Genomic DNA, 23,651 nt, shown 5'->3' with positions numbered 1-23,651 from the left:
TGAGGTGGTTTTTGCTTTGTCGAAAAAGAGTTCATGCACTAAATGACTAAAGGAAACTCATTTGCCAAATAAAAAAAAAAGTGAATAGAATTTTATATATATATATATATATATATATAGCGTTTTTTTCCGAAACCGTCAATGGTGTTAAGTGCTCGACTAATGAGGAACGGAATATCAACACGGATGAATGCGGGACGCACGAAACAGGCCTGTACTGCTATGCATTAAAATCTTTATTCCTGTATCCGTGTTGATATATATATATATATATATATATATATATATACAAACATATATATAATTGTAGGAATAGAATTCCTGGGTTCGAGCCCCGGGGTAGTCCAACCTTGGGGGTCGTCCCGCATTCCTGTGTCTGCGTGGGATTCCTCCGGGTGCTCCGGTTTCCTCCAACAGTCCAAAGACATTTAGGTCAGGTGAATCGGCCGTACTAAATTGTCCCTAGGTGTGTGTGTGTGTGTGTGTGTGTGTGTGTCGGCCCTGTGATGGACTGGCGGCCTGTCCAGGGTGTCTCCCCGCCTGCTGCCCAAGTACTGCTGGGCTAGGCTCCAGCATCCCTGCGACCGTGAGTAAGGATGAGCTGTTTGGATAATGGATGGATGGTTGGATGGAATAGAATTCAATGACATGATCATCTATCTCCATTTTAACTGCTCCATCTTTGTCGTGGGTGTTGAAGTATAGACACATGACATAGGTCACAGAAAACTGCTCAGGGTTTTATTCACTTAAACACATCTGATGGAAATGAAACTAATTTGCATTTTAGGCTTGATTAAAATTCGCTTGACGGTTGAATGGAAACATGTCTAATGTGTCTCTCTCTGTCTCGCTCTCTCTCTCTGTATAGGTGCTGTCCTGTCTTCTCCAGGAACAGAGGGTGGTGTTGTTTTCTGCTGACTGGGCCAAACTCACCCTGGTAGCGGAGAGCTTTTTGCTCTTTCTGAAGGTACTGAAGGTTAAAATGCTCATCAGCATCTCCATCCCAACAGTGAGGTGCACTCGAGGCATCACTGAACTTAACACAGCACAGTTCAATGTGTAGCTTTACTTCCTTACCTTTCTCCACCTTTTGTTTCACTTCATATTAACCTCAACAACACAGGAGGTCAAATAATGTCTGTTCGATGTTGATTTTTTTTTTTTTCATGTCATCATATCATCAAGTGAGTTGATCAACTCATAGACCCCGTTTACACTTGGTTTTAAAATGTGTTTTTTCTGCGATCAGATCACAAGTGGGCAGCACTAAATACAAGTGTGAACGACCGCCGAAATGTTTTGTGAACCGGTTCCTCAAACCACTTGCCGGGGTGGTCTGGGACGCATTTGACCACATATCTTTTGTAGTCTAAACGCTAATGTGTCCCGATGTGTCCCCGACAAGGATGTAACAGGAAAATACGTCATCACCCATATCTCTCTCCGCGGCCTTGTGGCCAACTAACAAAGCAGCGGCAAAAGCAATGGCTTATCTAACATTCTTCCTTTTTCACCTTGACTGTCCTGTCCATGTCAACAGCTGGAATAGTCCGTACATGTATATTAGTGCTGGAAACATCTTCAAACATTAGCTATTGTTTTCACAGCTAGTCGGCAAATCTGGTGCTTGACTGAGGCCCTTTGACCTTGTAGCGGAAGTGACGTAGACAATAACGAAATCTTCTTCTTCTTCTTTGGAATAATGAAATATGACCACAAGTGGTCAGCAGGACACATTTGGAGATGCATCAGAATCAGAATACTTTATTTATCCCCGATGGGAAATTGTGTTCTATTACAGACACTCACGCTCTAATAACTAAAAACTAACACGATACAAGATAAGAAAACAGAAACAGAAACAAACGGAAATAAAAGATAAATAAGAAATAGAAATAAGAACAAAATATGTCAACAAGCATGGTGCACATAACACCTTATCTATACTGCACAACTGCAGCACACAACAAGCAGCACAAACAAATGATAGACACAGATATAAATGGCAGTATATCTCGCTGTCCACTTGTGATCCGATCGCCCAAACTGCATTTTAAAATGACGTGTAAACAGGGTCACAGACTCCTGTCGCTCTTACGTGTCGGTTTTTCTTATAGTTATGGTTGGCTTTTAGCTAGCTGTATTTCTCGAAGCCTTTTATCTAAAACAGTGCGGTGTTGAAATGCCTGGAAACAAACCTCTGTCCATCCGTGTAAACTGATTCATATGATACACATAGATGAATGAATAGATTTTAATAGGACTTTAAACTGCAAGCATCAGAGCCAAGAGACTTAAACCAAGAACCCTCTATTTCTGACTGAAGAAGACTCTCTTAATGTACCATCAGCCAGAGTATTGTCCTTTTTCACACTGGAAGCCATTTATTGATACTGGAAACTCTGGCTTGGGTGGTCAACACTTCTAAGACTGTATGGGTGGGTAGCCAAAAAATAAAAATGGCTGCCTGCTAAAATTGTACTACACAGGCAGAGGGAAGAGGTCATTGTCAGTTTCATGTCACCCACTCTTCCATAATGTTCATTCAGCCCATAGCTTTTCGTATTTCCTAAAATCTATTATTCAGGAAGTCGCAGTATTTGGAGATCTAGAATCAGTCATCCATCCATCCATCCACCTATGTATACAGCTATCCATTTTGCTGGTCATTCATTTACAGCGGCCCTTCTTTTTTAATTGTACTTGGCCAATTACCCTTTTTTTCCGAGCCGTTCTGGTCGCTGCTCCACCCCCTCTGCCGGTCTGGGGAGGGCTGCAGACTACTACATGCCTCCTCCGATACATGTGGGGTCGCCAACCGTTTCTTTTCACCTGATAGTGAGGACTTTAGCCAGGTGTACGTAGCGCCTGGGAGGCTCACACACCCAGTTCCTCCTCCTCCCCCCTGAACAGGCGCCCCAACCAACCAGCGGAGGCGCTGGTGCAGCGATCAGGATACATACCCACGTCCGGCTTCCCACCCGCAGACAAGACCGATTGTGTCTGTCGGGATGCCTTACCAAGGCGGGGATAACACGGGGATTCGAACCGGTAATCCCCATGTTGGTAGGTAACAGAATAGACCGCCACGCCACCCGGACACCCCTTTCTTTACCCAATTGATCACTTAGTTAATTTTTTCCCTGTTTTTTCTCTCTATTTCAGCCTCTGTCATGGCAGCACCCCTATGTTCCTGTCCTGGCACAGGGCATGCTGGACTTCCTCATGGCACCCACTGCCTTCCTAATGGGCTGTCATGTCAGCCATTATGAAGAGGTTGCCACAGTGAGTACAGAAATGGAAATTATACATGAAAAGATAGACTTTTTACATAAAATACACCGTCTGGTCTGTTAAATTTGTGCCTCAAGTATTGAAAAGAACACACAGACCTTTTTGTCAGCAGTATTGTTTGAGCTCCCCGGAAAGAGAAGATTGCTGGCAGTTTTATAATATGTGTTTTGTTTAGATTTTATGTTTTTTAGAATTAATAAATGCGTTTTAAAATTGTGTCTGCATTCTGTGAGTCTAGTTCCTGTTGTGCATGTGCACATAATGTTATTTGGATGTGCAAAGTGTGCATTAAAGTGCTATAGAGTTGAAAGAAAACACAAAGTTTTGCAATGGTCAAAACTGAAAGGAATTCAGGAATGTTGTCATAATTTTCAGTTTAATGAATGTTATAGTTTATGTTATTTTCGCTTGAGTTTTTATCTCCTATTTCAGTCCACTATATTTTTAATGTTCACTTTGATCTTTAGTTCACGATGGTAGGCTTGCAGCTCTGAGTCTCTGAATTTCAGCTTTGGGAGCGGACTGCTCATGTTCACATACTATATTGACGGAAAGGTGATGGCCAGTGAAAATCGGTCATAAAGCGAATTTCTTTGTTAGTTTACATCTAAAGACAAGTCTGCATTCAATCTGTTCAAAACCTTCTGTTCTCCTGCTGCTCAGGAAACGAATGACCTGATCCTGGTTAACATCGATGATGGCAGCGCATCCACCTCTTGTTCGGAGACCATTGAATGGCCAGAGATTCCACTGGCTGCTGCCGACTGTTTTACACAAAGGTGCACATCGAAAACAAAATAATAAACATTCTTCTTCTTCAGTAATAATGCAAATTGGTGGGAGCACATCGGCCTTGATAGATATATTACGTTCTTCATAAATGTCTTTATGCGTGCTCAGTAACCCAGGTAAGTACTGATCAGTAAACCTACACATACTGATCAGTACTGAAGGTTTGACTCTCATCATCCACTGAAGCACAAACTAGGAGTCATCAGGACGCTGTACCACCGAGCTGACAACGTCCCCACCGACACAGCGGCTGGGGAAGGGAAGAAATCCCACATTAAACAGGCCCTGGTTAAGTGTGGTTATCCTAGCTGGGTTTATGTTAAAGCCAAGAAGACGCCCAAACAGTGCACCAACCGATCGAAGAGGAGAAGGACAACAGCTGTCTAAGCGTAAACCAGTGGTGATTCTGTATGTGGTGGGAGTGGCGGAACAGTTAAGACGTGCATTTTCCAAACACTGTGTCTCAGTTGCTTTCAAACCCCAAAACACGCTGCGCTAGAAATTGGTGCACCCCAAGGATTGGGTCCCCCGGCACAAACGGAGCAAAATAGTCAAGGCTCAGCATTTCCGGTTTTTACCGATTTTCACCAAAAAATACCCAGAATTTTAAACTGATTTTCACCCGGACTTCATGTTTCCATGGATCCAAAAGTTGTTCCTGTTCATGTGAGGTTATGTAACAGTGTCCTCTTGTGGCGAAATTCGGCATGCTGGATGGCTTTGAAAAATAAAAACCGAAAACGCTGAGCCTTGAATATAGTGTACACTGTTAAGTACCAGGCGGACTGCCGTGACTTGTACATTGGAGAAACCAAACAGACGCTGAACAAGAGGACGGCACAACACAGAAGAGCTAACATGTCAGGCCAGGACTCCACAGTCTACACCATCTACAGGCCAGGGGCCACTCTTTCAGGGATGAGGATGTACACATCCTTGATAGGGAGGAAAGCTGGTTTGAACAGGGAGTCAAAGAGGCCATCTATGCGAAGAGGGAATGACCATCCCTGGACCAAGGGGAGGGGCCTAAGAGTACATCTGTCGCCATCTTACAATGGTGTGACTGAAAGCATTCCCCAATCCTCTGTGAATAGTACACATGGCCATGTAACTCTAGTTAATGGTCACGCCAATTTGCATATGAAACCGATTGTTGTTTTCGGTCAAGGCTGGGGGATACCAGCAGTCAGTTGAGACTGACGAAGTCACTTGGATGAGTGATGAAACGTTTCTCCCACTCAACGCTGTGTCCAGATGAACTGATTCACCTTCTGTGAGTTCTTGATAAGTGCACAATATGTCATGTTAATTTAAACAAAACGGCATCCAGGCGTGGACTGGCCATCGTGAGATGCAGGACAATACCCACTAGCCTGGCCTGGACTGGCTGGTGACTGATTTGGCCGTGAGCCGACTGTGACTAAAACACTATCTGGACAAATTGACACTTGTATGTCTCGGCTAATGGAGGACAGACCTGCTGCTCCTAGTAGTTGACAGGTGTAATATAGTCAAGGCTCAGCGTTTTCGGTTTTTATTTTTCAAAGCCATCCAGCATGCCGAATTTCACCACAAGAGGACACCGTTAGGTAACCTCACACGAACAGGAACGACTTTTGGATCCATGGAAACATAAAATCCGGGTGAAAATCAGTTTGAAAATGTGGGTAGTTTTCGGTGAAAATCGATAAAAACCGAAAACGCTGAACCTTGAATATAGTGCTGCAAAGGTTACTCATGACAATTCAAGCTCTGAAGCAAAAATTAGATGCTAGTCCAACGTAGACAATGCAATGAGTAAACAACATGGAGAGAGGGAGCACAGCTGGTGACAACAGGCCAGGATGCAAAACGCATGACAGCCACCCCTTCCTGCCGCACGATACCCACAAAATATCATTTAAGCCTATATTTCATAACAGCGCACACACAGCCAAGCAGCCATTAGTGACAGACACTCAAGAACAATGGACAGTAGGGCGTCCGGGTAGCGTAGTGGTCTGTTCCGTTGCCTACCAACACAGGGCTCTCCAGTTCGAATCCCCGTGTTACCTCTGGCTTGGTCGGGCAGACACAATTGGCCGTGTCTGCGGGAGGGAAGCCGGATGTGGGTATGTGTCTTGGTCGCTGCACAAGCAGCACCTCTGGTCGGTCGGTAAATCGATTTATGGCACAGGAAGTGTGTCAACCACCCAGTAGCAGGCTAGGCAATGGTGGACACTGGAACAACAACATGTTACTGAAGTTGTATGTGTGTGTGTGTATTTGTGTTTCCAGGTGCCTGTCCCTTCAGGTGCATTTTGACCTACGTCAGTGCCACAGCGCTACCTGCTCTGACATTAATGAGCAGCGGGCACAGAGGCGGATGTGGCAGTGCAACCTCAACCATGACATCCAGAGGATTGCACTAGAACTGATGGTCAACATATTCAGGTTTGTCTTTATCTTCCGTGTGACATTTTTAACCCCCCCCCCTCCTCCTCCCCCGTGTTCGGTGATTTAGTGTCTCTAGATTGATTTGTGATTGTTTGTGCATGTCAACCCCAGGTTGCCTTTATATAGAGGACCAAATCTGACTTAGTGCAAAATGAATAAATAAATAAATGGGGTCATCCGGGTAGCATGGCGGTCTATTCCGTTGCCTACCAACATGTGGGTCTCCGGTTTGAATCCCCGTGTTACTTCCGGCTTGGTCGGGCGTCCTTACAGGCACGATTGGCCGTGTCTGCGGGTTGAGAGCCGGAAGTGGGTATGTGTCCCGGTCGCTGCACTAGCGCCTCCTCTAGTTGGTCAGGGTGCCTGTTTGGGGGGGAGGGGGAACTGGGGGGAATAGCGTGATCCTCCCACGTCCCCCTGGTGAAACTCCTCACTGTCAGGTGAAAAGAAGCGGCTGGTGACTCCACATGTATAGGAGGAGGCATGTGGTAGTCTGCAGCCCTCCCCGGATCGGCAGAGGGGGGTGGAGCAGCGACCGGGATGGCTCGAAAAATAGGGTAATTGGCCAAGTACAATTGGGGAGAAAAAGAGGGGGGGAAAGCAAAAAAAAAAAAAATTCATTATATATTTTATTGCGGCACGGTGGCCCAGTGGTTAGCACTGTTGCCTCACAGCAAGAAGGTCCTGGGTTCAAACCCCAGGTCGTCCCAGGTCCTTTCTGTGTGGAGTTTGCATGTTCTTCCAATGTCTGCGTGGGTTTCCTCCAGGTGCTCCAGTTTCCTTCCACAGTTCAAAGACATGTAGGTCAGGTGAATTGGCCTCACTCAAATTGTCCCTAGGTGTGAATGTGTTGGCCCTGTGATGGACTGGCGGCCTGTCCAGGGTGTCTCTCCGCCTGCCGTTCAATGACTGCTGGGATAGGCTCCTCCAACATCCCCGTGACCCTGACAGCAGGATAAGCGGTTTTGATAATGGATGGATAGATGGATGGGTGATTGGTTGAGATTTACAGCATCAAGTTGATTGCCAATTTTTTCATAGCAACCATTAGATAGCAAAAAAATCCTGACGAGGAAAAAAAAATCCTAAAGGAAAAGAAATATAGAGGAGACAGTAAGAAAAAAAGTGAATAATTTAGAATTCATTGATTTCTATATTTATAGATTTTTTTGCGCATTTTATTTAATCGTTCATACACTCATTTATTTTATTTATATATTTAATCCTTTAATATGGTAGTCCATACCTCTCTGGCTTCTGTCCATTGCATGCTTGGCTAGAGGATGGATGGATGGTTGAGCAATGGGCGATATTATTACTATATATGATAATCATAATAATTGTGAGGTTTTCAAGGTAATAAGAATATGAACTATAAGGTAATCTTTGTGTTAACGTTGTGGGGTTATAGTGTGTCTAATGTGTATCCAACAGGGATGTGAGCAGCCATTTAAATTATGAACACCGAGTGTTCAACAGCAAGGAGTTCCTGAAGAGCCGAGACAGCGCAGAGCAGCCTTTCTACCAGAAGGTAACCTCGAGCTCTGTGCAACTTCTGACTTTCTCTCTGGCGAATGAATAAGAATGAAAGCTTTTTGTCATTTGGTTGTTGTTGTTTTTCTTTTTCCACATTCAAGTGCCCTTATGTTTAAAAAATATTTATGTAAGGCATCTGGGTAGCGTAGCGGTCTATTTCGTTGCCTACCAACATGGGGATCGGTGGTTCGAATCCCTGTGTTACCTCTGGCTTGGTCGGGCGCCCCTAAAGGCACATTTGGCCGTGTCTGCGGGTGGGAAGCCAGATGTGGGTATGTGTCCTGGATGCTGCACTAGCGCCTCTTCTCGTTGGTCGGGGTGCCTATTTTAAGGGAGGGGGGACTGGTGAGAATAGCGTGATCCTCCCATGCGCTACATCCTCCTGGTGAAACTCCTCACTGACAGGTGAAAAGAAGTGGCTAGCCGGGGGAGGAGGCATGTGGTAGTCTGCAGCCCTCCCCAGATCAGCAGAGGGGGTGGAGTAGCGACTGGGACGGCTCAGAAGAGTGGGGTAATTGGCCAAGTACATTTGGGGACTATCTTCTAGGTGAATCACTTCTATTATCAGATATTAATGACTCTGTCAGTTAGGATATGTCGGCACTTAAGAATAATAAAATCATAGAATTAGATTACTTTTCTGTCTCTTTTCCTGTAAAAGTACTTGAAGCATTTGTCAAGTGAAACACACCCTGCGTTTTGACTCGCATCTCTCAGACAGCTAAAGGAGCTTTGCTGGGAGCTTGGTTGTAACTGTAAATGTGCCATGTTGTAGGTCCTGGAGACCCATATATTCCATTCGTTCCTGAAGGATCGCCTGAACAGGAAAATGGACGCCTTCACTCGCATGGAGCTCAACACGCGATCTGAGGCTCAGAGGTACAGTAAGTCATAAAAGCGACGGTAGATAATAAACCAACTCTTAGTGCTCGTGGACTTTGACACTCATTCTGAGACTCGGAGAGAGGTCTTAACCCTTAAGAGAAGATCAATTTTATAGGAATAAAAGCCAGTGATAAGGTTGAAGCACTCTAAAGGAAGGACACATGGAAAACAAGTGTTCTGGAACAACAGGTATTGAACATTATAGTCAATCCGAAGCACAACACCCATTCCTGCCTCCAGAGAGACTCATTATTACCTTATTAATCTACTATAGCTGTGTCCTGGGTACAACGTTAAACTGCAACCGTTGGGTCGTCGGCGACTAAACCGGCACCCCAATTCAACCCTTGGGTTGTTGTGAGGAGGGTGTGTGGACACCCAGCAGGACTAAAAACAAAACCTGTCAAAGGGCGGATGAGTTCCTTTGTGAACCAACGATCATCCATACCTGGAGAGGAGATAGGGACCACCAGGTACTCCCCCCTACTGAAACACAGTGATGGCTCAACCTGTTGAGGTGTCAGCTGTGCTCCTACGACCTCCATAGGTTACGGAACTGATGATGATGATGATGAATCTCTATCTGACTCCTTAATATGCCTGAGAACCAAAACCCCATAGAACTAACCCCCCCAGTCTATTGCACACTCATGCAGGTCCATAACCTGTGCAGATCTACTGGCTGAATTTCCTTTTGTTGGATGTTTTCATTCAATCTGCCCTCCAAGACCAAGAACACATACATTTTCGTCATCAGAGGGGATGGAATAGGAATGGCAATGTGATCCCTAACCTTGACAGTATCGGTGCAGTGGTGTACTAGTTGAGCTACTGGACCGCGTGTCTTGCTTTTTGTAAAGCCTTTTTTTCCCCCATTTCCTGTTTTGCATCGTTGCTCTGTCGTTGCAGCACAACTCTAACCACATCATCATGAATGACTCTGACTTCTGCTGTTTGTCCTCCAGGATGAAGGCGATGCTGGAAAACCCTCGTCGGCCCACCATGCAGGAGATTCAGGCCAGGAGAAGCAGTTTGATGACCGAAAGCAGGTTGGACAAGAGGCTGGGGATGAGCCTGCCTAACCTGGGAGATGAGCGGTTGATAAGCCTCCCCAGACACTCCTCACTAGCCGGGATGATTACGTCTGATCCCGGTGAGACCAACACATTCAGGGTTCCCACATGTCCTGGAAAACCTGTAAATTTATGGACTAGATTTCTAGTCATGGAAAACACCTGGAAAATGTTGAAATCAGTCAAATGTGCTGGAGATATTATTGAGGTCATGGGGAAAAGTTGGGTTGTAATTATATCTTTATTCGCTGAGATTGCACATCAGTGGTTCAAGTTTGGATTTTCTTTTTCCACTGAGTGTTTAAAAGCTACACAGTCGGGGGGCATCCGGGTAGCGTAATGGTCTATTCCATTGCCTACCAACATGGGGATCGCCGGTTTGAATCCCCGTGTTACCGTGGTCAGGCGTTCCTACAGACACAATTGGCCGTGTCTGCGGGTGGGAAGCCGGATGTGGGTATGTGTCCTGGTCGCCACACTAGCACCTCCTCTGGTCAGTTGGGGCACCTGTTCAGAGGGAACTGGGGGGAATAGTGTGATCCTCCCACGCGCTACATCTCCCCGGTGAAACTCCTCACTGTCAGGTGAAAGGAAGCGGCTGGCGACTCCACATGTATTGGAGGAGGCATGTGGTAGTCTGCAGCCTTCCCCAGATCGGCAGAGGGGGTGGAGCAGCGACCGGGACGGCCCGGAAGAGTGGGGTAATCGGATGGGTACAATTGTGGAGAAAAGGGGGGGGGTCCAAAAAAAGAAAGCTACACAGTCCTGGAGACTGTTGAGGCTTCCAGCAAAAGTTAATATTGAGTAATGTGCCCTTCGTGGGGGAAAGGATGTCATGTATGTCAAAGCAAAAGTCATAGAAAATGTCCTTAAAGTCCTGCAAAATGATTTCATGAAAAGGGTGGGAACCCTGATACTTAATCAGCCTCATATACAAGTATGCATGGTCCACAGCGGCAATAAAGAATAACTGTATATGCATATAATTTTTTTTTATCATTAAGTTGTGTTTACATATGAATAGTAAATAGGGTTTTAAACAGATTTATGATTTATAACAGAGTATCAGGAACAAATATCTAATGAGCTAAAAGTTTTGCTGAAACTCTTTCATGGGGGGATCAGTGACACACAATGCCAAAATAATGAAAGGATGATTTATGTATTGAATTTCCCTTTTAGCACGAGTACAAGCTATGGGTTTGGCCGAGTTTAGTCCTAACTGAACTGTGTGAAACACATCGAGTTCAGTGTGTGTCTGCTGTCATGGTCTTTACAACTCTCACTTTCATCCCTTCTCCCTCTCCAACCCCTTCCTACCCCCCCCCATATGTCTGTTCATCTTCTCTGAAACTCTGCTCCCTTCTTCTCTCTCTCCCGCTGTAGCTCTGCGGACTCCACCGAAGGCCATAAATGTGTTTAAACTCCCAGAATTCCCTGCTTCTCTGTCCTTCCACTCAGTGCAGGGTTATTACAGTGAGCTGATCCAGCAGCTGGGCAAAGCCATCTTCTATGCCCAGACCGAGGACTCTGCTCTGCTGGCCAGGTACCCGTGTTTCCTCTCATCACAACTCCCTCTCTTCACTTTCTCTTCTTTTCCTTTTTTTCTTTTTATTGTTGATTTTCCCGTAAATTAAGGGAAGTGTTGGCATGTTGGCATGTTGGCATGTTGGCGTTGTGAGGTTGTGAATGAAAGCAGCATGCGTAGTGTCGTCCACTTCCCGTGTTGCGAGTCACATGCCAAATGCCCGGCAATTTCCTGCGGGCCAGTGTTGTAGAACTCGAGTCCAGGACTCAGACTCGAGTCCGACTCGAGTCCTGATTTTCAGGACTCGTGACTCGACTTGGACTTGAGTACTGTTGACTTGGACTTGGACTTGGACTCAAGCATTGACAGCATTCGAAGTTGGAAGTTGGAGATGAGGACTCAGATTCAGACTTGTTAATTGATAAAGACTTTGTTCGTTTTTTTTGTATGTCAGCTTTTTTACGGTGCCAGAGTGGAGCACTGGAGCCCATATTGGAACTCGACTCAGACTCAACCTTGATGACTCGGACTTGGACTCAGGTAATGGGGACTCGACTCGGACTCAACTCTGACTCTTATTTGGGGACTTGGACTTGAACACTGGGGTCTCGAAACTCGAGGTTTAGTGACTCGACTACAACACTGCCAACCATGTGCTGAAAGATTTAATTTATTGAGATCTAAATGTGGTGGCACAGGGGTTGTATAACAATGGAGTTAATAAAGAAAACTCTAATGAAACGCTTAATCAGAAAAGATAACGTCACGAGGAAGAAAGTTTTGTCAGTGACCGACCTACTAAAGGCAAATTCTTTATGTATTGAAACCACCCGACTTACAAAACAGGTTCTGGTTGCGATTGTGATTCTGCTTTTTGTATGTGGTGGGTCATCTTTGTTATATTGTTTTTATGTGTAATTTGAATACATTACAAGTTCCTCATGGAATACGAGCTCATTAAAATGTATCACCCTCAGAAAAAAAATACGATGTCCTTAAAGCGAAATTTCACCATATGTGCAGTCAGTACTGATGAGAAATGTAGACGACTGAAGCGATGAAGTCCTCACTGTGTGCTATATCGGTCTTTCGGACCTGGGCCGTTTCCAAGGGCAACGCGATGCCGGACAACATCTTCCAAGGATCAGAGGCATGTGACATCACGACCGAGAGACCGATTGACGGGGAAATCAGCGCTCTCCTTCTGCCAGTCTTTCCCACAGAGCCTTCGCGTACCAGAATGCATTGCTGCATGCCAGCCTCTGTACCGTCGTCTATGAAATCCTCTGCGTTAGTGTTGCGGGGAATTGTTTCCGCCATCAGACGCTGAGCTTAGTCGAGAGAACGGGGACGTGTTTATTGAACAGCGTGTGTAGAGGGTTAAAACCCTGCTAGGTTGTTTTTTTCCGGTTGCCAATTGAAATTACAATACGTCACTTGGCAGCCGGATAGAAACCCGAGTTTCCCTGCCGCTCCAGAGATGCAGAAACGACTGCAGGTTTTTTTTCATGTGCTATCCCTGTCGCAGGTTGGAAAACTGTGCATTTTCCCTTTAATCCATTTTGTGCATTTTTTACCCAGTTTTTCAAAATTTCACAGAATGAACATAAACACAAAACAAAATTCTTTCTGCAGGTACTACTACCTGCGGGGTTTCATCAACACGTTGTGTTCTCGACGTCTGGAGGCTCTGAGTGATTTTCAGAACCTCTATAAGACCGACATGGCCATCTTCCCCACCCAGCTGGTCACATGGCTTGTAGACTCTCTGCAAAAAGAGGAGCGACAGCAGGCTGACAGGCGACCCGAACTCAAAAGACTCATCCTCAAGGTCTGCCCATCCATCACTCAACCAGTTAGACTTTATTTATATAACAGCCAGTTTTCATATCAGTTCTTGGTCATGGCAGTGTGTTTGTACGATGGCAGTTGTTGGTTTTGGTTCCAAATTCCTCGGTTGTGATCCCGAAATATACCTGTTATAATACTTCGTCATGATGAAGGGTTTAAATCCAAAAATTTCCCCCATAGCTGCTTGTTTTTTTTTGGGCGGGGGGTGGGGGGAATGGCGCTAATTTATAACGTTTGACATTCCTGTGTCCGATCCCCTGATTGTTCACCAGCTGCGGTGCTGATGTGGTTGGAGAGAAAAGTCGGTGTGTCCTCCTGGAAACCTGTGGAAATTATTTAAAACATGCATTTTATTTTAAACACCTTTGAGGTTTTTTAGTGGAGCAAAGTTTTGTCTCTCTCAGTTGTATTTAAAGCTACAACCCAGCTGTGAATGCACAAGCCCGTGAGTCCGGCGTAAAACCTTTGACAAATCAAATATGTGGATCATAAATTAGATTTGCATACCGGATCGGTCAAGGCCCGGGTTATCAACAACTGCCACCGGTACTGTTGGCCAGCAGGCCCAGAGGCAGCGGGGGAGGAGGAAGGGTAGGAGTGTGGAGGTGAGAGTCGGAACTTTGAATGTTGGCACTATGACTGGTAAAGGAAGGGAGCTGGCGGATATGATGGAGAAAAGGAAGGTAGGTATGCTGTGTGTGCAAGAGACCAGGTGGAAGGGGAGTAAGGCCAGGAGCATCAGAGGTGGGTTCAAACTCTTCTACCATGGTGTGGATGGGAGGAGAAATGAGGTAGGGGTAATCCTGAAGGAAGAGTATGTATGTCAAGGGTGTGTTGGAGGTGAAGAGAGTGTCGGACAGAGTGAGGAGTATGAAGCTGAAAAACGAAGATGTGATGATGATGACTGTTGTCAGCGCATATGTCCCGCAAGTTGGGTGTGAGATGGCAGAGAAAGAAGAATTCTGGACTGAGTTGGATGGAGTGTTGGAGAGTGTTCCCAAGGAGGAGAGAGTGGTGATTGGAGTGGACTTCAATGGGCATGTTGGTGATGAGGACGTGATGGGTAGGTATGGTGTCAAGGAGAGGAATGTGGAAGGACAGATGGTGGTGGATTTTGCAAAAAGGATGGAAATGGCTGTGGTGAATACATATTTCAAGAAGAGGGAGGAACACAGGGGGACGTGTAAGAGTGGAGGAAGGTGCACAAAGGTGGACTATATCTTATGCAGTAGGTGCAATCTAAAATAGATTGCAGACTGCAAAGTGGTGACAGGGGAGAACGTAGCTATAGCTAGGCAACATTGAATGGTGGTCTGTAGGATGACTTTGGAGTTCAAGAAGAAGAAGAGAGTGAAGGCAGAGCCAAGGATCAAATGTTGGAAGTTGAAGAAGGAAGACTGTTGTGTGGAGTTCAGGAAGAAGAAGAGTGTCAGGAGTGATTCTCAACAGAAGGGTACCAACAAGAGTGAAAGGGAAAGTTTACAAGATGGCTGTGAGACCAGCTATGTTATATGGTTTGGAGACAGTGGCACTGACGAAAAGACAGGAGGTGGAGCTGGAGGTGGCAGAGTTGAAGATGCTATGATTTTCATTGGGAGTAACGAAGAAGGACAGGATTAGGAACAAGTATATTAGAGGGACAGCTCAGGATGGACAGTTTGGAGACAAAGCAAGAGAGGCGAGATTGTGATGGTTTGGACATGCGTGGAGGAGAGATGCTGGATATATTGGGAGAAGGATGCTGAGGATGGTGGTGTAGTGGTTAGGATTCGGCACTCTCACCGCCACGGCCCAGGTTTGATTCCTAATCAGGGAGTTAAGACTTTGTTGGACGGCATGGTGGCCCAGTGGTTAGCGCTATCGCCTCACAGCAAGAAGGTCCTGGGTCGAACCCCAGGGTTGTCCAACCTTTGGGGTCATCCCAGGCCGTCCTCTGTGTGGAGTTTGCATGTTCTCCCTGTGTCTGCGGTGGGTTTTCTCCGGGTGCTCCGGTTTCCGCCACCATCAAAAAAGAAACATGCATGTTAGGGTTTATACCCCTGTCTGTGCTCCTGACCAAGACGATGGGAAGAGAACTGGAGTTGGTCCCTGGGCACAGCATCAAGATGGCAGTACACTGCTCCTAGCGCTAACCCTAAGGGAAACTTAATTTTTTTCTTACATTTTTTAAGATTTTGGAGCCGCCAGGCAAGAGGAAAAGAGGAAGGCCAAAGATGAGGTTTAATGATGTGTGAGGGAGGACATGCAGGTGGTTGGTGTGACGGAGGAAGTTGCAGAGGAAGAGATGGAAACAGATGATCAATCTGCTGTGGTGACCCCTAATGGGAGCAGCCGAAAGAGGAAGACGTAGAAGTTGTATTCAAGATACAAACCATAATGGCCTGTGGCACTGTGGCTGCGTGGAGTGCTGCGAAAATGCGAGTGCTATACTGACAACAAGGAACATGACATGTCTCGCCATCAGGTGAACTTTTTGAATTTGATTGAGAAATGGAGTCAAGTGAAAGCCTCAAAAGGAACCAAAAGTGACGTGGCATCTGCTGGTTTTCTCATTCGCAAGTAATAAAGCGAACAAAGTTTATGAAGTCTGACCAACACCACTAGCCGCTGTGTGCATGAATTATGGATCGTGCCCTTTACAGTCTGTTCACTGGTTGGAATTGTATTTTAAGCCTTGCAGCATTAGCTTACTGAAAAGTGTTGTTAGCAATGTCTCTGATCAAGTTGTTCATGACTGTGAGGTTGCTTTGCTTGCTATCGGCGACCTCGGTGGTGCTGCAGAGGTTTTTGTTGACGTTATTGCCATAGTTGCTTTTGCTCTTGTTGATGTTGGCCCACTCACAGCAAGAAGGTCCTGGGTTTGACCCCCGGGGTAGACCGACCTTGGGGGTCGCCCTCTGTGTTGAGTTTGCATGTTCTCCCTGTGTCTGCGTGGGTTTCCTCCGGGTGCTCCGGTTTCCTCCCACAGTCTGAAGACATGTAGGTCAGGTGAATCAGCCATACTAAATTGCCCGTAGGTATGAATGCTGGCCCTGTGTGATGGCCTGGCAGCTTGTCCAGGGTGTCTCGCCACCTGCCGCCCAGTGACTGCTGGGATAGGCTCCAGCGTCCCCGCAACCCTGAGAGCAGGATAAGCGGTTCAGATAATGGATGGATGGATGGATGGATGGATGATGTCGACCCTCTGCTGGTGATGTCTCCATTATTGTAGTCTCTCTTTCTTATTTGTGATACTGAAGGTGAAGTTTTTTCACGCTGCTGAAAAGGTGTTTTTTTGTTTTTTGCCGTTTCTGTTTGTAGCGATGTGGGTGGTGTCCCTGCTGTTGACAAAGATGTCAATAAGATGATGGTGTTGTTGACATTTGTGGTATTGTTACTTGACTGGTGATGTTAATGTTTACTATGTTGCTGTCCTATGTGATTTTAATCATGGTGATGACTGATGCCATTCGTTCATTCATTCATTCAATCATTCATTCATTCATTCTCTTGGCCTTCAGGTGACAACAGAAAATGAGAAACCTTTGGTTCAGCCAGATGACCATGTCAAGAAATTTGAGCTTCCTAAAACACATCTACAACAAGAGGAGTTTGTGCGCTGTGTGCAGGAGTCTGGGATTGTGAAGGACGTAGCAATAATACAGCGCTTGTTCGATGCCCTTACTGTTGGTAAGTACAGATGAGGTGAAGGTGTGGATGTTTTTGTCCATCAGATGTGCATTTAGGGTTACACGTTGCAATATTACAATACTGTACTTTAGAATTATTCTGTTTTGCGGGGCGTCCAGGTAGTATAGCGGTCTATTCCGTTGCCTACCAACGTGGGGATCAACAGTTTGAATTCCCGTGTTACCTTCGGCTCGGTTGGCCATCCTTACAGACACAATTGGCCATGTCTGCGGGTGGGAAGCCGGATGTGGGTATGTGTCCCGGTCGCTGCATCTGGCGCCTCCTCTTGTCGGTCAGGGCGCCTGCTCGGGGGGGAGGGGGAACTGGGGGGAATAGCGTGATCCTCCTATGCGCTACGTCCCCCTGGCGAAACTCCCTCACTGTCATGTGAAAAGAAGCGGCTGGTGACTCCACATGTATCGAAGGAAGCATGTGGTAGTCTGCAGCCCTCCCCGGATCGGCAGAGGGGGTGAAGCGGCGATCAAGACGGCTAGGAAGAGTGGGGTAATTGGCCGGATACAGTTGGAGAGAAAATGGGGAAAGAGACAAAAAAATAAAGAATTATTCTGTTTCCCATGTGCCGTTGAGGCATATCTGTACTTATACCAAACTACTTCAGCTAGTTTGACCAAAGACCGATGTTGATGCTGACTTGAATGAGAATAATGGCAAACTAAAGAACGGGAAAATGGCTCATTTATGAGCAGTAATGCAACAGCAGTTTGGACTATGTAATAAGTTGCCGTCAGACCGGCACAGAGAACTTGAAGCGGCTAAATGATGATCTCTCGTCACCGTATCGCTGTCCTTTTTTTTTTTTATGCAAACAAACATGCAAAAGCAAATTGGGTCACCAGTTCCACAATCATTCTCAGTCACAGTCATACGTAATGACATACACACAGGGATGTAAGACGTTTGCACACACACCCATGCATAAAACCACACACAGATGCTAAACACAAGACATTCACTCACTTGTATACAAAGATGTAGATGTAAAATACACACATGCATGCAGTCCAATGGAAAACCCAGAAAAAAAGCACAAACCCATGAATTCAGGGACACATGCCAAGCACAGTCCTACACACACACACACACACAGACGCATCATAAAATGCAAGGAGTGGCTTAAATCACACCACACATGGATGCAGAATGTACACACATGCACAGTACTGTACAATGCGTCTGATGGTGCTGTGATTGACTTTGATAGAATCTAAGAGAGACTCGTCTTCAGACATGGCTTTGAGAAGTCCCGCCTCCAAATCAGTCATCACCTGTGACTTGTCGACGCCTGCAGGGGGTAAGACTACACTGGAGCTTCAGATAGACACAGTTCAGTAGCCTCTGTCATCCAGTCGGGGACATTAAGTTTGTCAAAGAACATTTAGTTCCAAACAAACCGCCATAGTATACAGGTGACATTGCCAAGTAGCGTGATTCCGTGTGAAACGATGATGCTACTAATATTTACAACCACTACTAGTATTACTACTACTACTGCAACTAATAAAACTAATAGTATTTATACTAATATGAATACTACTGGTACTGATATTAACGCTACTACTAATACTGTTGATACTACTACTACTACTACTAATACTACTCCTGAAGTGACTGCACCACCCTGCTTTTAATTGGCACCATCATTGTAGATATCATGTAGGATTTCATATATATATATAATCTGTTGAGCGAGAACCTCAGGCAGCAGAAGACAGAGTGGGGAGGAAGAAGAAGAAGAGGTATTATGTAAGACCAAGCCCCTCCAAGGGCTGTATCATCGACAGATAGAGACGTGGCTGATATTGAGAAATCCTACCAGTGGCTAGGAAAGGCTGAACTGAAGGACAGCACAGAGGATCTGATCATAGCAGCACAAGAACAGGCACTCAGGACCAGATCAGTTGAGGCAGGGGTCTACCACACCAGACAAGACCCAAGATGCAGGCTGTGCAAAGATGTCGCTAAGATCCTCTGGGACTTCAAGTTCTAGACTGACAAGCCGGTGCTGGCTAACCTACCAGACATTGTGGTGGTTGACAAGGAACAGAAGACCGCAGTAGTGACCAATGCAGCAATCCCGAGTAATGGCAACATCAGGAAGAAAGCATGAGAAGCCAGAGAAATACCAAGGGCTGAGGGAAGAACTAGATCAGATGTGGTAGGTGAACTCCACAGTAGTCCCAGTGGTAATAGGAGCACTAGGGGCTGTTATCCCCAAACTGGGAGAGTGGCTTCGGCAGATTCCAGGAACAACATCTGAGGTCTCTGTCCAGAAGAGTACAGTCCTAGGGACAGCTAAGATACTGCACAGAACCCTCAAACTCCCAGGCCTCTGGTAGAGGACCTGATCTTGAGGAAGACACACACTACCCGAAAAGGGTGAGATATCTATATCTATCTATCTATCTATCTATCTATCTATCTATCTATCTATCTATCTATCTATCTATCTATCTATCTATCTATCTATCTATATATATATGAGAGAACCAGTTGTACTTGGAGTCAATAGAACAACCAGGTGAAACTGTATATATCAATAGCTTTCAACCATAGCAAGGGCGCTATGTCTGACTGCAATTACTTTTTGGATATTCAATTATTTGTTTGTAACTGATATCCAGGTCAAAGCTCCAATCCTTACGATTGCAACCCATTGCATCCCTAATTGAATTAAACCAAACTATTTCCAAGAGAGATGCAAGGTAACCATGAAATGAGAAACACAAGATGAAATGTCCACAGATGGGAGCTGTGACATGAATTAAATGGATCAGGCAAGCAATTTCTGTCGATTGCTTAGAGTTGCAGCCATTTGGGACATTTTGTTCCCTACAATGTCCCTGGATAATCTGGGATTGGGCTCAGCCAAGCAGACACGCAAATACTCAAAATAAAGAAGGCCTTCATTTGTAATCGACTCAGACCTGGTGAGAACACACGAGCTGTCAGCCGGTTAACCTGGTGGAAGAAAATCTGCAGATACCCAGCCGGTATGTTGATGTGTGGAAGTGTTGATTGGCTTTTTATTCTATTTCCATATCTGACTTGTGCTTTGGCCCTTCTCCCTCTACACCCTGTCTAGTTTGAGCATGAGAACAGTCACTAAGAATGTGAACACAACACATAAGTTGCTCAAAATGAAGTATCAACAGACACGGTACTGATGACACTCAACCTTGCCCCCAAAATGATAATAGGTCTGTTGAATAAGACCCTTAAGTTAAGATGATCTCTCTAGCACATTTCATACATGAAAATGCAATGTGCTTTACGTTACGTCAAAGTGCATAGACGAAGAGTAGTTGATGATAAAAGAAGAAAACAGACGGATAAAGCAAGAAAATGGGAAAATGAAAATGAAAATAAAGTGAAAAATAAATAGCGATTCCAGAGTTTAGAACCACATACACAGAACAATGCTTCATCACAAGTCTCGGTTTGTGTTCTTGCAACAGTTGGGGGAAGATTGTAGATCTGAGGACTGCAGCAGAAACATGTTGACACAACATGTCATTAATATTAATAAAAGATGTAGATCTGAGGACTATCAGAAACATATTAATACAGGATGTCATTAATATTAATAAAAGATGTAGATCTGAAGACTATCAGAAACATATTGATACATGTCAATGTTAATAAGAGATATAGATCGGAGGACTCTATCAGAAACATATTGATACAACACGTCATTAATGTTAATAAAAGATGTAGATCTGAGGACTCTATCAGAAACATATTGATACAACACGTCATTAATGTTAATAAAAGATGCAGATCTGAGGACTCTATCAGAAACATATTGATACAACATGTCATTAATGTTAATAAAAGATGTAGATCGGAGGACTCTATCAGAAACATATTGATACAACATGTCATTAATGTTAATAAAAGATGCAGATCTGAGGACTCTATCAGAAACATATTGATACAACATGTCATTAATGTTAATAAAAGATGTAGATCTGAGGACTCTATCAGAAACATATTGATACAACATGTCATTAATGTTAATAAAAGATGCAGATCGGAGGACTCTATCAGAAACATATTAATACAACATGTCATTAATGTTAATAAAGTTGTGCATCATTCTGAAACCAGAACTATTCAGAAATGCTATTAATGTTTAAGTAATTTATTTGCTATATGTAATTTTATTTCAAAATGGCAGGTTTGAGATTGGTCCATTATTGTATAATTTATTAGATTGATTTAGTGCAAAGTGGTTTTTTTAGAAGTGGGTACACAATAGTGGTTTAAAAACATCCAGTTTGCAACGAATTGTTAAAAACAGGCAGACAGACCTTTGAAGAAGGCAGGTTGGAAAAGGGCCCAGATTGCCTGTAGAAGTTTATTTATTGATTCATTCATTCAGATTATATGCTAGACACAGGATTTGAACCCAGGTTCTCTGGCTGGCGAACGATCTCCCTACTCACTAGTATACGATATGATATAATATAAAGTAATCATAATAGAACCATTTTATTATTTCTCTCCATTTTCTGGACCTATTTCCTTTTTTTTTGTCTTGAATGTTATGGATAGCCTTTATCAGTACAAGTATCAGTGCGTCACTACCCTTATGGAGGTGTGTGTGAGCAAAGATTAACCTACACATTACAACACTTTAATACCATCCATTATCTGAACCGCTTATCCTGCTCTCAGGGTCGCAGGGATGCTGGAGCCTATCCCAGCAGTCATTGAGCAGCAGGCGGGGAGACACCCTGGACAGGCCGCCAGGCCATCACAGGGCCGGCACGCACACACACACACACACACACACACACACTCGCACACACTCTCCTCCCCAGCAAGTTCAAGTTCTTCTATTTGTCAAATGCACAACAATACGGCATAGCAGGCATTGCTTGTAGTGAAATACCTGGACATCAGTCCAACATGAGAAATTAAAACTAAGGGGCATCCGGGTGGTGTAGCGGTCTATTCCGTTGCCTACCAACATGGGGATCGCCGGGTCGAATCCCCGTGTTACCCCCAGCTTCGTCGGGCGTCCCTACAGACACAATTGGCCGTGTCTGCGGGTGGGAAGCCGGATGTGGGTATGTGTCCTGGTCGCTGCACTAGCGCCTCCTCTGGTCGGTCGGGGAACCTGTTCAGGGGGGAGGGGGAACTTTGGGAATAGTGTGATCCTCCCACACGCTATGTCCCCCTGGCAAAACTCCTCACTCTCAGGTGAAAAGAAGTGGCTGGCGACTCCACATGTATCGGAGGAGGCATGTGGTAGTCTGGATGAGCAGAGGGGGCGGAGCAGCAACCGGAATGGCTCAGACGAGTAGGGTAATTGGCTAAGAACAATTGGGGAGAAAAGGCGGGGGGGGGGGGAATATCCTAAATAAATAAATAAAAAAAACTAAAACAGAAAAATAAGTTGTAATAAAAGTTAATTGCAGCTGTGCATAGTGCAGGACTGGTATAGCGGAAAGTGAGCAGAATAAAATGAATAAAAGGCGCCCACAAATAAATTATTATTATTATTATCAATAAAGGGAAGTGTGTGCATTTCGGGGGGGGGGGTGTAGGGCTGGTATAGCTCGGTCCTGGTGATGTGCACCATCTGTTTGCACCAATCTGCTGACTTTCAGCTTGATCGGCCATGACCGGTGACCCGGCTGGTCAGTCTCAGATATATCCGATTCTGTGCCTCTCAAATTTACACACATGTGCCGCACGATGGTTCACATCGTGTACACAGCGGCACAGCAACACACACACACACACACACACACACACACACACACACACACACACACACACACACACGTGCTAAAACGTGTTGTGGAAAACCGTCCTTTACTTTAGGGAAATAAAGTGGAATACACTGCAGTTCATTTTCGGTTGTATTTTAATACCCCTCTGAGCAGTTATTTTGCCCCAAATTAAGATTTACTTTTTGCTCTGATTCAATTGTATCTGCCTTGATTTTATTTGATGGTGAAATTAAATCATACAAGAAGACTGCATAATACAGCACATAGCAATTACAGCACATAGCAACAGTTGCTATGTGCCGTTGTTTGTCATCATACTAAAAAGCATGTTGAAATGGTTTGTGATGGCTGGAGCTGTGAGAGCAGTGCAATTCTGGAACCTTCTGAAGCCAGAGGGTCAGTCAGTCACACATTACCCAGAATCAATATGCAGGATTCTTTGATTTATTTATTTTTTCACTAATTTAGAATGAGCTTCAATCCTTTGTGTGTGTGTGTGTGCATGTGTGCAATACTGCTTTTCTGTCTGTGGTTCCCTATGTTTTTTATCACCATAATAATGTAATATTATATGCTATAATAATATGACCGGTCCTTGTATAACCAAAGTGAGAGCTGTGTCCGTATTCTCAGCACAAAGTCAAACACGTTTTCGGTGGGTGTCGGACTCCGCCAAGGTTGTCCCTTGTCTCCAATTCTGTTTGTGATAGTCATGGACAGGATCTCAAGGCGCAGCCAAGGTGAGGAGTGTGCCCGTTTGGGGAACCTCAGAATTGCATCTCTGCTCTTCGCAGATGATGTGGTTTTGTTGACTTCATCAGA

The 23,651-nt window shown here is 44.9% G+C and overlaps 1 protein-coding gene across 1 annotated transcript in view; it reads left to right on the top strand.

Annotated features, from left to right (window-relative positions):
• LOC130118226 (DENN domain-containing protein 3-like) overlaps positions 1-23,651 on the top strand; it is a 61,890-nt gene that overhangs the window by 23,738 nt on the left and 14,501 nt on the right. Inside the window, exons 9-18 of the mRNA XM_056286624.1 lie at positions 872-970; positions 3,169-3,288; positions 3,961-4,076; positions 6,367-6,522; positions 7,960-8,056; positions 8,837-8,940; positions 9,912-9,992; positions 11,377-11,631; positions 13,174-13,378; positions 16,899-17,067. Coding sequence (XP_056142599.1) covers positions 872-970; positions 3,169-3,288; positions 3,961-4,076; positions 6,367-6,522; positions 7,960-8,056; positions 8,837-8,940; positions 9,912-9,992; positions 11,377-11,631; positions 13,174-13,378; positions 16,899-17,067 — 1,402 coding nt within the window. The remainder of the gene's footprint in view (positions 1-871; positions 971-3,168; positions 3,289-3,960; positions 4,077-6,366; positions 6,523-7,959; positions 8,057-8,836; positions 8,941-9,911; positions 9,993-11,376; positions 11,632-13,173; positions 13,379-16,898; positions 17,068-23,651) is intronic.

The sequence above is a fragment of the Lampris incognitus genome, chromosome 9, assembly GCF_029633865.1.
Source record: "Lampris incognitus isolate fLamInc1 chromosome 9, fLamInc1.hap2, whole genome shotgun sequence".
Taxonomy (NCBI): domain Eukaryota; kingdom Metazoa; phylum Chordata; class Actinopteri; order Lampriformes; family Lampridae; genus Lampris; species Lampris incognitus.
The sequence above is the reverse complement of the archived record's forward strand: the minus strand, read 5'-3'. Positions and strand labels throughout refer to the sequence as shown.